Source organism: Zingiber officinale, chromosome 11B (assembly GCF_018446385.1).
Source record: "Zingiber officinale cultivar Zhangliang chromosome 11B, Zo_v1.1, whole genome shotgun sequence".
In the NCBI taxonomy this organism is placed as follows: domain Eukaryota; kingdom Viridiplantae; phylum Streptophyta; class Magnoliopsida; order Zingiberales; family Zingiberaceae; genus Zingiber; species Zingiber officinale.
In genome coordinates this window covers 79,768,207-79,781,427 of record NC_056007.1, presented here as the reverse complement: position 1 = coordinate 79,781,427, position 13,221 = coordinate 79,768,207, and the positions used below count along the sequence as shown (strand labels likewise).

The window sequence follows — 13,221 nt, the reverse complement described above, 5'->3', positions numbered from 1 at the left end:
CTTATATTAGTGCTTGCCCTTGTCTATCTCGCTCCTTTTTCCTTAGTTCTGTTGGTGCAGCGGAGGCCGGCAAGAGGGAGGTGAATTGCTGAAAACACAAAATAAAAATACCCTCCTCGGATTTCAACTCAGAAAAGCAATAGTAAAATAATAACAATTAAATTAACAGAAGTAAAAAGAAACTCAGCAATTAACCTGGTTACAACCAAGGAGGTTGTTAATCCAGGGCAATGAAAAAGCGCACTAGAAAAATCTCCTTTACTGAAGGCGGAGAAGTCTTTTACACACTAACAGCTCAGAACTATTGCTAGGAATTAAGTACAGAGTTGATTGTCAAAGTTGTTATTGAATTCCTAGCTCCAGGGGCCTTTTTATAGCTCCTAGAAAGTCTATCCCGAGGGTCCAAGGCGCCTCCAGCTCGGTCAGCGGATAAAACTTTATCCGCAGCGCAAACAGTCAAAACAGACTGTTGAAGGCGCCTTGAACAGGCTTGAAGGCGCCTTCAAGCTTGTTTAAGTAATTTACAGCCTCTTTTGACTCCTTTTCTTCTTCGCTTTGGCTTCCGAAGCTCCGTTCTTTTGGGTGATTGCGGCCAACCGGAATAGGGCTCACCCGAACCCAATTCCCGGCCTTCTCCTCGAGCAGCCTTCCATCCCGGCTTAACGTCCCTCGAACGCCGCGCACGCTCTTCACGCCCACCGGAGTACTCTTCCGCAGCTCTCTCGTCCTTCGGACGCACCGAGTCCGTCGGCTCCCTTCCCGTGCCGTCTTTCTCGCTAGCTGCGTCTTCCGCTCGACTTCCTGTGCTCCTAAGCTCCTGCACACTCAGACACATGGATCAAACATAGCAGGACCTAACCAACTTGGTTGATCACATCAAAACTACCACGGGGTCCAACAAGTTCTATTTCCGCTTCATTTTTTATTTCAAAACAAAAACAATATTTTCAAAATCATGTGATTCACCACCCCTCTTACGTGCGCACGATCCAATAGTTTTGTCTGAGGACTTGATAACTAGTACAAAGTCCAGATAGGTCAAGGAGTGACTCGATATCTGGCAAGAAGTTCAGTTGGGTCTGCAAGACTTGTCAGCTCACCGAAGTCCAGTTAGGTCTATAGACATGACAATTGGCGGTAAGACCTGGTGGGTTAAAAGGCAAGTTAAGTGACTACAAATGGTAAGTGAGGTAAGTCACTGAAGGAGAGTGATTCAGTGAGGGCGAGTCCCAATTGAGACTATAGGTGTTGGTCCATTTTAGGTCCATTTTGGAAACCTAAACTGAGACTATGACTAGATCCTGATCTTGGTAAAGCGTGATTTAATTAATAATATTATATTTAATTGTACTAACTTTGTTTTGCAGGGTATAGTTTGTTATTTGGATTAAGACATTTTGCAGTGGTGAAATGCATTTTACGTCTCGGATAAACAACGCTAGAGGTGCCCTAGCGCATGGGTTGGAGGCGCCCTGGACTAGTTAGAGGCGATTTCGCGCATCTATTGGTTGTGCCCTCACGTGGATAAGCTGTGGACTTTGTGCGGATAAGTTGAGAAGCTCTCGGATTTGATAAGCCTCAAAGGAGGCGTGGTGCAGGCCCAACCCATGTTGAAGCTCAATATGAGTCTTCAAACTTTAAATGGATATGACTTTTGACTTGGGACTTAGAATCAAGCTTTGTTTATCGTCACGTGTGCAGAATTCGAAAACCTACGTTTGTTACGGGTGAAATTATAACTCTCAAATTTTCAAACCCAAATTTTACCTCTTAAACCCTTTTAAGGGTCTTTTTACTTTTTTTTTTGATAATTTTTATATTTTGGGTAGGGTAATTTTCATATTTCTAGTATTTTTTAGAGAGAATTTGTCTTGATTCTCATCTTGATTTGAGTTAAGATTACCAAGTTAATTACTTCTCTTTTTGGGTAAAAATCTATTTTCTTTCTTTACAAAATCGAAATTAAGATATGTTAATTGTAATTTTTTTTCCTTATTTGAGTCTTAGATTATGGTCTATATAAGAATCATGTTTAGATGTTGAGGAATTAATCCTCTAATTTTATAAAAAAGTTTATTTTTTGGAGGTTCCTCTTCTTGTCTTCTCCTCAATTTTCCTCTTCTCGTCAACCTGCAGGATAATCGTTATCCTGTCCGGTATCAAGACTCCTCCAATGAGCTTTAAAAGGAAGTCACAACCAACATTGAAGATACAACTTTTCTATGAGCTTTCACAATCATCCTACTACGCCACATATATGAAATCTACTGTGCTGCTGCCGCGCTACTATTCTGTTATATCTGACAGCTGCCGACAAACTGAATACCAACCCATGAGCGTTCTGCTTTGACTTCTTAGTATTATAACCATTTAATTAAAATTATTTATTTTATTGCTAAGGTAGTGTAGAATTGTTACAGTCCTATTTTTTATTCTTGTAGTTAATTCTCTCTTTCAGTGGTCTCGGAATAAGTTTTTAGTGGATTACCCATCGATACGGTCCTAGGGATCGTGAGTCTTGAAGCAGGAGTCATCGAAGGCTCTGAATCAAGTAACCGAATGTGTGCTTTCATTTTTCTTTACTTAATTGTTTTTATTTTTCTGTTGCACACTTGTATCTCCAAAATCGAGAAAGATTAAGTTTTTAAAATTTACGTGATTCACTCCCCTCCCCCAATCCTACAACGGGGACTTATTTCTTGACTTGGTGGGTGGAATGTAAGGCGGGATTGTCTACTCCAAGATTAGGCGGGTAGTAAGATTTGGATACCTGATATCATGGTTTAATTTGTAAAATCGTGATCTAAATCATACGATCCTATGATCCAGAAGTAAGAAATCAATCCGAATTTATTGAGAATTGGGGTTCATAGTCCAATGGAAATATAATCATTGAAATCGTACAAGATTGGTGGAATCAACAAGATCTTATGTTATAAACGATTCTCGGACAAATCGATGGCGGAACCATGGACAGCGTACTTGTCGATGAACCATGGACAACGTTAGTAGAGGAGGCGGCGCCAACGACTGGATGCACAAACTTAGGTTTCGCTAGTTTCTCGCAGTTGGGATGGACTCCGAAAGTTGACGAAGGCTGTTCTCCAATTGTTCGTGATGGGAAGGCGTCGACCGACGGTTGGTAGGGGCGACGATAGGGATGCGCGAGTGTGGGAGAATGGAAAGCGTGCGGGTGAGAGAGCAGCAAAAGGGTCGACACATTGTTAAAAAAAATATTACCACAATGAAGCATCGACATAATGTGTTAAAATTTAAAAAAGATTCCTAGAATTTTAATTAAAACTTTAATTAATCAATCAATTCCTAATTTAAATAAAATAATTTAAATAGATTTTAAACTAAATTAAACTATTCTATTAAAATATATAAAAATTTATTTTAAATTTTAAAAATTATAAATATATTCTATTTATTTATTATATATATTATTGATTAATATCATTAATATTATTATTATTAATTTGATTTAATTTATTTAAAGATAAAATTAATCAAATATAAAATTGATTTAGTATTCATTGATGAATTTTATTCTCCTATTAAATATTATATTAAATTTTTAAAATTTTTAGTAGGATCATTTTGTGATCTGATTTTGACTCTAAATATTTGATCTAGCTAAAATGGCAAGAAAGAAATGTTTTTTAATATCACAGATCAAAGATATTTACATAAACTTTTTTTTGTACGTAGTGTGAAACTAAAGAAAATTATAATAGTATATATTTTTTATATATAACCCTGGAACATTAGTTACAGAGTACTTTCCAATTTATCTTATTGGCTATTAAAATTTTTTCATGGAACCGACGCAACCATCTCTATTTATTTATTTTATTTATTTTTTTAACTAAAGGATGAGCGACACCTTAGACTATAGTGTAACAATCAAATATTTCCATAATTAACTACAGTTAGTGCACTGTGAAATTAATTTTTCCTAATGGAAAGATAAATGTTAGAATGCTGGTTGCAGACTCATTGAAGAAAGAGAATTCAACATCATTCAAATTGATAAGTGCATAAGCAATCGATAAGTCAATGAGATGGTTGTGGTTGCAGAAAAGTTTCATTACTCATTGAAAGAGAGTTCAACAGAATTTAAATTGATAAGTACACGCAGATCCGTAAATCCATGAAATACTACCCTCCTCATTAACAACTATGCAAGGCGCCCCATGACAAAGAATCAAACAATATCAGCCGTCAAATTTGCTTAACGTCTCTCACGTCTAGAATATGGTCGATGAATATGCAACGCGATTGAAACGGATCAGTTGTTCAGGTCCGACTCAGATTCAATCAGTGACTTCAGGTTAACCATCTAGACTGAGACCAATTGGACCGTACCTACCAGCTCAAGCCCATCATTTTAAAAAAAAATATTTTAAGTTTTAAAAGAAATTATATAAAAATATCTTTTCCGAATATTTGTATATAATCTGCAATATCTGACTGGACCATTAAAAATTTAAAAAATTCACCATGATTGCCACGAGACTCCGACAATTATGGCTCGAGTATTTATGTAAACATAAGCACCGAAACGTTTCGCCGCTTCCCATTTTCCTACCACTTGAGGCTGCAGCAAGAGGCGACGAAGGAGGAGGAGGAGGAGGAGGAGGAGGAGGAGGGAGGGAGGGAGCGAGAGAGCAACAAATCGCCTTCTTTTTGCTTCTCGAATCCACCTCGTTGCCCTAAAATTTTGCTTCCTCTGCGTTTATTTTGCTTTCCGAGTAGATCTGATCGCCCCTGCCAACTGACAATTGTCCTCCCTGCCTTCTCAATTCGATGCTTGATGAGGCTCTCGGTCAAGAACCTCGTGTCCTTCTTCGCCGTGGTTTTCTCGGGGTTTCTCGCCTCCGGCGTGCTGACGCCGTCGGTGCTTGATTCGCCGGTGGAGGGCGAACCATGGCTGGCCGATGCTGCAGCAGCTGTTTCTTGTTCTCCCTCCTCTTCTTATCCGCATCGGTTTTCTCTTTCAGCTGCGCCTGTTATCCAGGTCTCTGATGCAGAGAACGAGAGTGGACTCCGCTCGTTGTCCAACGATCTAGTACCCTTCCGGAAGGCTCAAACAAGTCCCGGAAAGAGATCGATCTTGAGTTTGGATGAAAAGTAAGTATGGGGATTTTGGTTTCGTGTGAATAGGAGAACATATCTGCATTTATGCGTGTTCTTGTATGTTTGATTTTTTCTTTCGATTTCTTTAAATTAAGCAAAGATCCGACTTATTATTGTTCAAGTGTGTTCTGACTTTCTCTTTAAAATTAAGCATCAGTTTCGAGGTAATGGAGGCCAAGCTTCTTTAACACTGACGAAACTGTGGGTCTTAAGCTTTTGCGTTTAATCATATTAACTTGTCTAAGCATCTAAACTTGCCGCGCTTCAATAATTGGGCATTTGCTAATACGTTTGGGCTGACGAGACATTCTTGTGGAGTTGTTATTCCTTTCAAGATGTACCAGAAATTTACCTGAACTATTTTTTTTTTTTTTTGTTGTGTGGTGTTGTTTCATTTGATATAATAAGTTTCTACTATTCTGCACATTATGGCTTAAACCAATTAAAGTATTTATTGATTTATTGTTACTTATAGTTATGTACTGCTATTTCATGAGTTTTTTCTATATGATGCAGGAAACATGATAAATTCATCCTCGCGTTGCCAAATGGTACTATCTATTTCATGAATAGATCCAAGAAACCTCAGTGGAAGCTTTTGACTGATCGGCCACTTTCATATTCATGGCATTCTCCTTCAATTGTTGATCCTGAATATATTGTGTCATCTGATGGCGATGGGGAACTCTACGAATACCGCAAGGATTCTGGGAAAAAGGTATGATCATCCTTTTGATGAATATATTTTACAATCGCAATATCATCCACGTGAGATGATAAGACAGATCACTGGCCTATAAAGGTTCAGGAAAAATCATTGAAACTTTGTGCCCCCTATAAGCCACAGATCATTTCTGATTAACATAAGAAGAGTAGACTAGTGTAGATGTTCTCTGTCAAGTCTCCATATATATTGGTAAAGAACCCCTCCATAAGCCACAAATCATTCCCATTTAGATTGGCAGCTCAGTGTAGAATACACTATGTGAAGCCTAAATTTTAAAGATTCCTAGTTTTTTTATTTTGTCCTATGTGATTGGCAAATTCAACTGAATTATTTTATGCTTTCTTTCTTTTCATATAGAAGCATAGCTGGTCCATTGAGGAATATGTCCGGCGAGCGCCTATTGTTGAAGGATCAATCATCACTACTGGAACAAAGACATCAACTTTCTATGTGGTTGATACAGAAAGTGGGGAGTTAATTTATAATGACACGGAGCATTTAAATTTGGCAAATGTTGGAGTGTGTTCTGCTAGAGAGCAGTCCATTGCATCCAAATTAGAATCTGGCAATGCTACTTACATAACCGTTATAAGAACAGATTATTTTCTCGATAGTTATGAGATAAACAATCATTTGTGGAACGTTATGATTTCTCGTATAAGTGCTTATAATGTTGGGACTAGATTTCCACCCACTGTGGATGATGGGATGGAACTACCTTCCGTGATTGAAAGAAATATTCCTGTCTACATTCAGGTTGAAGCTGATCAATCACCTGAGCCAAAGCCTAACTTACTTGCCTCATCTAAACCAATTTCTGGAATGTGGTCTAGGCAGCATGTTGTGCAATCGTCTGAACGTGAAACAATTGATAATTGTTCATCAGGAATTCTTACTGCTTCGAATTTAGTCCCTTTCCAGTTATCTGGAAAACCTGATGTTTTGTATACCTCTTTGGATGGAACACAAGGCTTACCTCTTTGGCTTTTGATATTTTGTGCTCCTCTATTGATGTTTTTCTGTTTTTGGTTGAGAAAATGGTTGAATAATAAAGAATATGATGATTCAATACAAGAACAATCTGTGCTTCGCAAGAGAAAAAAGCTTCAGAAAGCTGGAAATTTAAAAAGTTATACCAGCAGTGATATTGATGATCAAAATATTGTATCAAATAGAGAAAATACTGAAACTGTTGGACAGAGTCAAATTCAAGACAATAGGAGTGACTTACTCATACACCTCACAAAGCCTTATGATAGTATTGATGGGTATTATGTTGGAACTGGAAGCCTCTTTGTTACACATACTAAAATTGGCCAAGGGAGCAATGATACAATTGTCTTTGAAGAATTTTTTCACAGACAACCAATTGTAGTTGCAGTGAAACGGTTTCTTCTTGTGCATGATGATAAGGCTTTAACAAAGATTCAGACTCTTTTTGCATCTGATCAGCATCCAAATATTGTTCAGTGCTACGCAGTGGAAAGAGATGAGTGTTTTGTCGATATCTCATTGGAGCGCTGTCCTTGCAGCCTAAGTGATCTAATACAATGGTGCTCAGAGTCTTCATCGGATTCTGTATATGGGGAAAATCGAACTTCAAACACTCTCATTGAGGGCAAAGTTCAAGACTTGATGAAAAATCTCAGAAAGGAAATTTCTTTGTGGAGTGCCAATGGGCTTCCTTCCTCTCAGCTCTTGAAACTTATGAGGTTGGAGTTTGTTGCTGTCCCCCATTTTCTTTCTTGTTCTTAAACATGCTTTCACTTTAACTGTGCATCCTGATTTATTGCAACAAAAATATATAAATATTTTTTTCCTTAATTCGATCATAGATAGCTAGAGAACCATGAAGAGTTGTGGATTAGCACTTACTAGGACATTCTGGACATGCACAAAAGTTCAAACATAATCTAACATGCAGCTGAGTTTTGCCTCATTTGATTGAATCAGGCTCTTTAGTTGTTCATAGTGAAGAACCTTTTAGCACCTTTATATCTTCTATTATGAAAGAAAAATCTAGGCTGGTCAGAACGTGGTGCTGCAGCAAGGAAGCATGCAAATGAATTTTGACAGATGTTCAAAGGTGGTATTCCTTCATAAACAACTGCAACAGCCAAAAATACATCAAAACTAGCTGCATCAATAAATTCCAGCAGCAAACTATCAGAAAAATCTCTATTGCTACAAATTGTATTACTTGGACCAGCTTAATATAATCTGGTTCAAGTCCAGGCCACACCTACCATCCAACACAGTATTTGAATTCATCAGTCTAACACTTTAGATCCTCATTGTCAAAGTAACACTTTAACAACTTTGTCAAATGATTTTGATGTATTATATGCATCGTGGGAGACCTTTTTCACATGTGTAACTTAGGATGGTTATTGCTATTTACATAGGTTCCCTTGGCTCTTTTTATTCAAATTCTGATATTAGACATTTCAAAATTTGTAAGCCATTTATTTATTTATTTATTTATTGTCATTTTGTAATCTGTGTGCTCCTTTTTTGTAATACAGAGATGTAATTTCTGGTCTTGCACATCTTCATGAACTTGGAATCATACATCGGGATCTAAAACCTCAAAATGTCTTAATAAGCAATCTTCATGGGTATTTGAAAGCCAAACTGTCTTATATGGGCAATGGCAAACGCCTGCTTGAAAACATGACTTGTTTGAGTCGGAATGCCACCGGTGAGTGCAGAATGTAATTCAATATAGATTCTCTTTAATTTGTATAATGTTTCGAGTGGACTAAGAACAAGTTTGTATTGACGTATCCAGGGTCTGGTAGTTCAGGCGGGCAAGCTCCAGAGCAACTACTTCATGGATATCAGACACGAGCTATGGATTTGTTCAATTTGGGTTGTATTCTGTTCTTTTGCATCACCAAAGGCAAACTTCCATTTGACAATAACGTTCAAAGGGATTTATTTTTAAGCAATATGAATAATCGCATGGACCTCCGTGTGGTTGATCATATACCAGAGGCTGAACATCTACTTAGTCAATTGATACATCCTGAGCCGCAGATGAGGTAGGCTGACATTCTTTGACGCTTTAATTTTCATTATAATCATTTTCTCCCATTTTCATTGCTTTGTTATTGCATCTATTTAATATTAATTTTCACTATAGTCATTTCTCCATTTTCATTGCTTTGTATAATAGCATCATTTGATATGAACAGGCTAGATGCAGTGAAAGTATGGCACCATCCACTTTTCTGGAGTCCTGAGACGCGACTTTCATTCCTACGAGATTTGAGTGATAGAATTGAATCGAAGAAGAGAAACAATGAAGCAGATCTTCTTGAAGCACTAAAAAATACTGCATCAGCTGCATTTGGTGGGCAATGGAAAGAAAAATTGGACGCTGCATTAATAACAGACATGGTTCGTTATCGAAAATATCAATTTGATTGCATGCGAGATCTTCTACGAGTAATAAGAAACAAGTTGATCCATTATAAGGATCTACCCGAACCTCTCCAGGTTTGTTACTTCCAACTCCTTCCAACTTTGAAATCAATTTGGCATATGCCATAAAAACGTAGTTTGTCAGAGTACGAGTTTTGAGAAAACTTGTCATGCCTGCCTTTCATGTTTAGTGGGTCATTCTAGGTCGAAGTCTTTTTGATTTGTCTCTTTTTGGTTAAAAAATATTGTCATTGATTGAACCAAGAATATAATATTATATTTGTACTTTAAGAATGACGTCTTTAATCCATTCATATCATAATTGCTCTTATCATATTAAAAATTAATATTTATTAAAAAAAAATAACAATGACCATTTGCTTATCATGCTCTCCGAGTTTTTCAGATTTTTAATTAATGAACCCCCTTTGTACACACACATTGGCTTATATATATATAAAAGAAAATAAAAACAACTTATATTGGCATTGTTTTTAAATATAGACTTAATTAGCAAAATCATGGTTCACACTACTTAGTTTCTCCTCTCTTGAACTTTAAGCCTTGATTGTCGGTATATGGTCATTGATTCAGTGACAAACCTAAGCATTATGCTTAGCAGAACTTTGTTGATCTGCACAATTTTATTCTTCTTTTGTGCAGGGTGGTTCTCAAATTCATAATGTTTGTCGTCATTTTTACTCGCACAAATGTAGCTAACATTGGCTGTGTGTGTTTCGCTAAACTTTAGAAAACAGTATTGAATGTGATACCTTTTTAAAATTATTATTCTGGATCATTTTTTTTATAGCTCAAATGAATCCTTTAAATAATTCTCATTACTTCCAGGAAATTCTCGGACCTGTTCCTGAAGGATTTGATTCGTACTTTGCAAGTCGATTCCCCAAACTTCTTATAGAAGTCTACAAGGTGGCTTTCCAGTACTGCAAGGAAGAGGACTTCTTCCAAGAAATTTATAGAAATAGTATTCCTTAGCTTTACGGAGTTACCTATCTATTAGTCCTTTGAGAAACCTGATTATCACTGTAGAATATTAGTGTAAATGTTAAAATATGTTGTAAAACTAATGTAATTAGGCCCTGTATTGTACTTGCGTTCCAAGAAAGACTAACCCTTGTAAATTATCTACACAAGTATACGTACGTATTCATCATATTCCAAAGGCCAATGATACTTAATATGATTTCATGTTCGTTTGGGTACTTCAACAATGAGTGGTAATTGATGGGTATTTTTTTTTTTTTGTTGCATATTGTTCTAACTACTAAGCGAGTGCAGAGTAAAAGATTTTCACGAAAAACCTGTCATTAAGAGTGAAATATCATGAAAGAGAACTAGCTATACAGTCATTAAAATTCTATTCTGGTACTTGAATCTATATTATTTTTCATCACCATTCTATCCTGATTCTTAAATTATAATTGATATTATTTCTCATGATATTTTCCTTTTCTTCATACTCTCTTATCACATTCTCTTCTTATTTTCTCTTATCATATTTTATTTCTTTTTATTTTTTTTCATCATAATTTTTTTCTCAACATATTTTTTTATCATATTTAAATTTATTTCGATAGAAAATATTCAACTAATTAAATATTAATTTTAAGAATGATATTCATATATTTCTTATTTAAAATATTATGATAAAAATTCAAAATCCTTCCAATAAATTATTTTTTCAATAAAACATTAATCGATAAATTATTTAACACCGACACTAATAGATCTGCCCTATTCGCCGAATGAATTCTACGACTTGGGACTGGGCCGGTCATCCAGTGACTTCCCTGATAAACTAAACCCTTCGACCCAGCCAGGGTTTTGGATTCGGCTTCTGTGGCGCTGCAGCCGCCAGCGCTCACCGCCGCGGCAGTCGCCTCCGCCGCCTCCTTCATCGTCTTGGTTCGCTGCGCTCCATGGATTGCTTACCATCCCTTCTGAAGCCCTCGTCTTCCACTCTTGCATGCCCTCGCTCACTCAGCAATCTCTCTCACCCTTTGCCCTGTCCATCTTTCGCCGGCTTCCCGGCCACATCCGCGGCCTTTGCTCCCGAGAACACTCGACGAATGATCTCCCGCGAAGATTCGCCGAGCTCGTGAAGCGTTTCTCCGACCGCCCTCCATGTTCCTCTCCTCCCCCTGTTCCAGAGGTTGGCGCCAGACCTCCTTGGCCCCATCCGTTCGAGTACGCCTCACTGATTGAGGCATTCGGCCGCGCCGGCCAGGCCGAGGAGGCCCTCCGCCTCCTCCACGAGATGAAGAGCTTCTCTTGCCGCCCCGACGTCGTCTGCTATACCTCTGTCATTGACATCTTGGCGAGCTCCGGTCGCGCCGAGGAGGCCTTGGCCGTGTTCGAGGAAATGCTCACGTACGGCATTTTCCCCGATGCCGCAGCCTTCACTGTGCTGGTCAAGCTATACTCTTGCTGCTTGGGGCAGTTCGACGCAGCCTACGAGGTCGTTCGTTGGATGGTGAAGTGCGGCTGCGCACCAGACGTGGTCACGTACTCGACCCTCATCGCCGGGCTATGCTGGGCAGGGAGAGTCGAGGAGGCGTTGGGCATCCTCGACCAGATGCTGGAGGAAGAATGCCTCCCGAACGCCTATACTTTCACGCCCATCGTCCAAGCTTATTGCTCCAGCGGGAGGATCGACAAGGCAAAGGGGCTAATGAACACCATGGAGATCATTGGGTGCCCGCCCAACACTGTCACCTACAACGTTTTGGTGGAAGCCCTTTGCAAGATCGGAGCCTTCGACGAGGTCGAAATGCTCCTGAAAGATGCGACCTTGAAGGCTTGGCAACCAGACACGATCACATACAGCATCTATATGGATAATCTCTGCAAATTGGGGCTAGCAGACAAGTCCTTCGATCTGTTTGAAGTAATGCTCGAAAGAGGATTGCAGCCGAATGCCGTGACTTTGAATATTCTTCTCGATTGCCTTTGCCGTGCTTCAAGGGCCTGGGAGGCTAAACGCTTGTTGGAGCGGAGCGCCGACATAAAATGGATTGCTAGTGTTGTTAACTACAACACTGTGATGAGCAGGCTCTCCGATGGGGGGAGATGGCCTGCTGTCTTGAAGTTGTTTGTCGATATGTTTAAGAAAGGCATCACAGCTAACTCTTGGACATTCAGCATCGTTGTTCACAGCCTTTCTAAAGCAGGAATGGTAAGTTTAGCAAAGTTGGTCTTTGACAGCAATGGCTTTGTTCCTAATGTGATGAGTTATACTACTCTTATCCATTATTCCTATATAGCAGGCAAAGAACATGATGTCCACCATTTGTTCCAGAAAATGGCCATGGAGAACATTGCTCCAAATTGGATCACTTATAGTGTAATGATTACATGTCTTTGCAGAGACAAAAGATATTTGGAGGCCGTTGGCTGCTTCTATAGGTCCTTCAAAGATGGATATTCGCCAAAACTAGTTGCTCATTTGCTGTATCAGCTAGTCAGAGGTGGAAAACTGAAGGAAGTGGCATGTCTCTTGGATTGGATATTGAGACAGGGTTTCACTATAGATGTGTGTATATTCCATAGTTTGATCAAGGCATTTTGTAGGACTGGCTACTGTAGAAGTTCACGAATATATGAAATTTGTCGCATGCTCGACAAAATGCTCCAAATTGGGTAAAAACTATCTCTGTATTTGTTCTGTTCTTGATTCATTGATGCAGCAAAGTTACATGCTCCAGCTGATATTATTTGCTAGTTGAAATTTGCATCCGGTGCTTTCTAATTTCCTGTAGTTTCAATCTCAATGGCTCAAACGTAACAGGATAAAAGGAAAAGATTGACGGCTATGAGACATTATGTTGTTAAAGATTCAACCATCAAAATTTGGCACGCATTCACAGGTCATATAGAGTAATATCATATGTTAAAGATCTAAAAAT

At 38.5% G+C, this 13,221-nt stretch overlaps 2 protein-coding genes across 5 annotated transcripts; both read left to right on the top strand.

Moving 5' to 3' along the window:
* Window positions 1–4,580: 4,580 nt before the first annotated feature.
* On the top strand, window positions 4,581–10,508 carry LOC122034738 (serine/threonine-protein kinase/endoribonuclease IRE1-like). Its single transcript, XM_042594077.1, has 7 exons — window positions 4,581–5,136; window positions 5,659–5,860; window positions 6,227–7,581; window positions 8,395–8,570; window positions 8,661–8,913; window positions 9,067–9,370; window positions 10,145–10,508. The coding sequence occupies exons 1-7, from the start codon at window positions 4,820–4,822 to the stop codon at window positions 10,289–10,291; spliced, it is 2,754 nt and encodes a 917-aa protein (XP_042450011.1). The 5' UTR covers window positions 4,581–4,819; the 3' UTR covers window positions 10,292–10,508.
* A 550-nt stretch (window positions 10,509–11,058) lies between these two features.
* LOC122035134 (pentatricopeptide repeat-containing protein At1g09900-like) lies at window positions 11,059–13,036 on the top strand. 4 transcript variants are annotated; one of them, XM_042594523.1, is made up of 2 exons: window positions 11,059–12,491; window positions 12,583–13,036. In XM_042594523.1, exons 1-2 carry the CDS (start codon window positions 11,283–11,285, stop codon window positions 12,661–12,663), a joined length of 1,290 nt encoding a protein of 429 aa, XP_042450457.1. In that variant the 5' UTR covers window positions 11,059–11,282; the 3' UTR covers window positions 12,664–13,036. The 4 variants fall into 4 exon arrangements, with proteins under 4 accessions (XP_042450457.1, XP_042450456.1, XP_042450458.1 ...); XM_042594522.1 differs by having other exon boundaries at window positions 12,580–13,036; XM_042594524.1 differs by having other exon boundaries at window positions 12,683–12,857.
* The last annotated feature ends 185 nt before the right edge of the window (window positions 13,037–13,221 follow it).

Excerpts from the sequence above, each read along its gene's own strand:
- LOC122034738 (XM_042594077.1), top strand. The coding sequence starts at position 4,820 with ATGAGGCTCTCGGTCAAGAACCTCGTGTCCTTCTTCGCCGTGGTTTTC. Across the intron at positions 5,137-5,658 it reads ATCTTGAGTTTGGATGAAAA|GAAACATGATAAATTCATCC; the intron begins GTAAGTATGGGG and ends TATATGATGCAG. Across the intron at positions 5,861-6,226 it reads GCAAGGATTCTGGGAAAAAG|AAGCATAGCTGGTCCATTGA; the intron begins GTATGATCATCC and ends CTTTTCATATAG.
- LOC122035134 (XM_042594521.1), top strand. The coding sequence starts at position 11,283 with ATGCCCTCGCTCACTCAGCAATCTCTCTCACCCTTTGCCCTGTCCATC.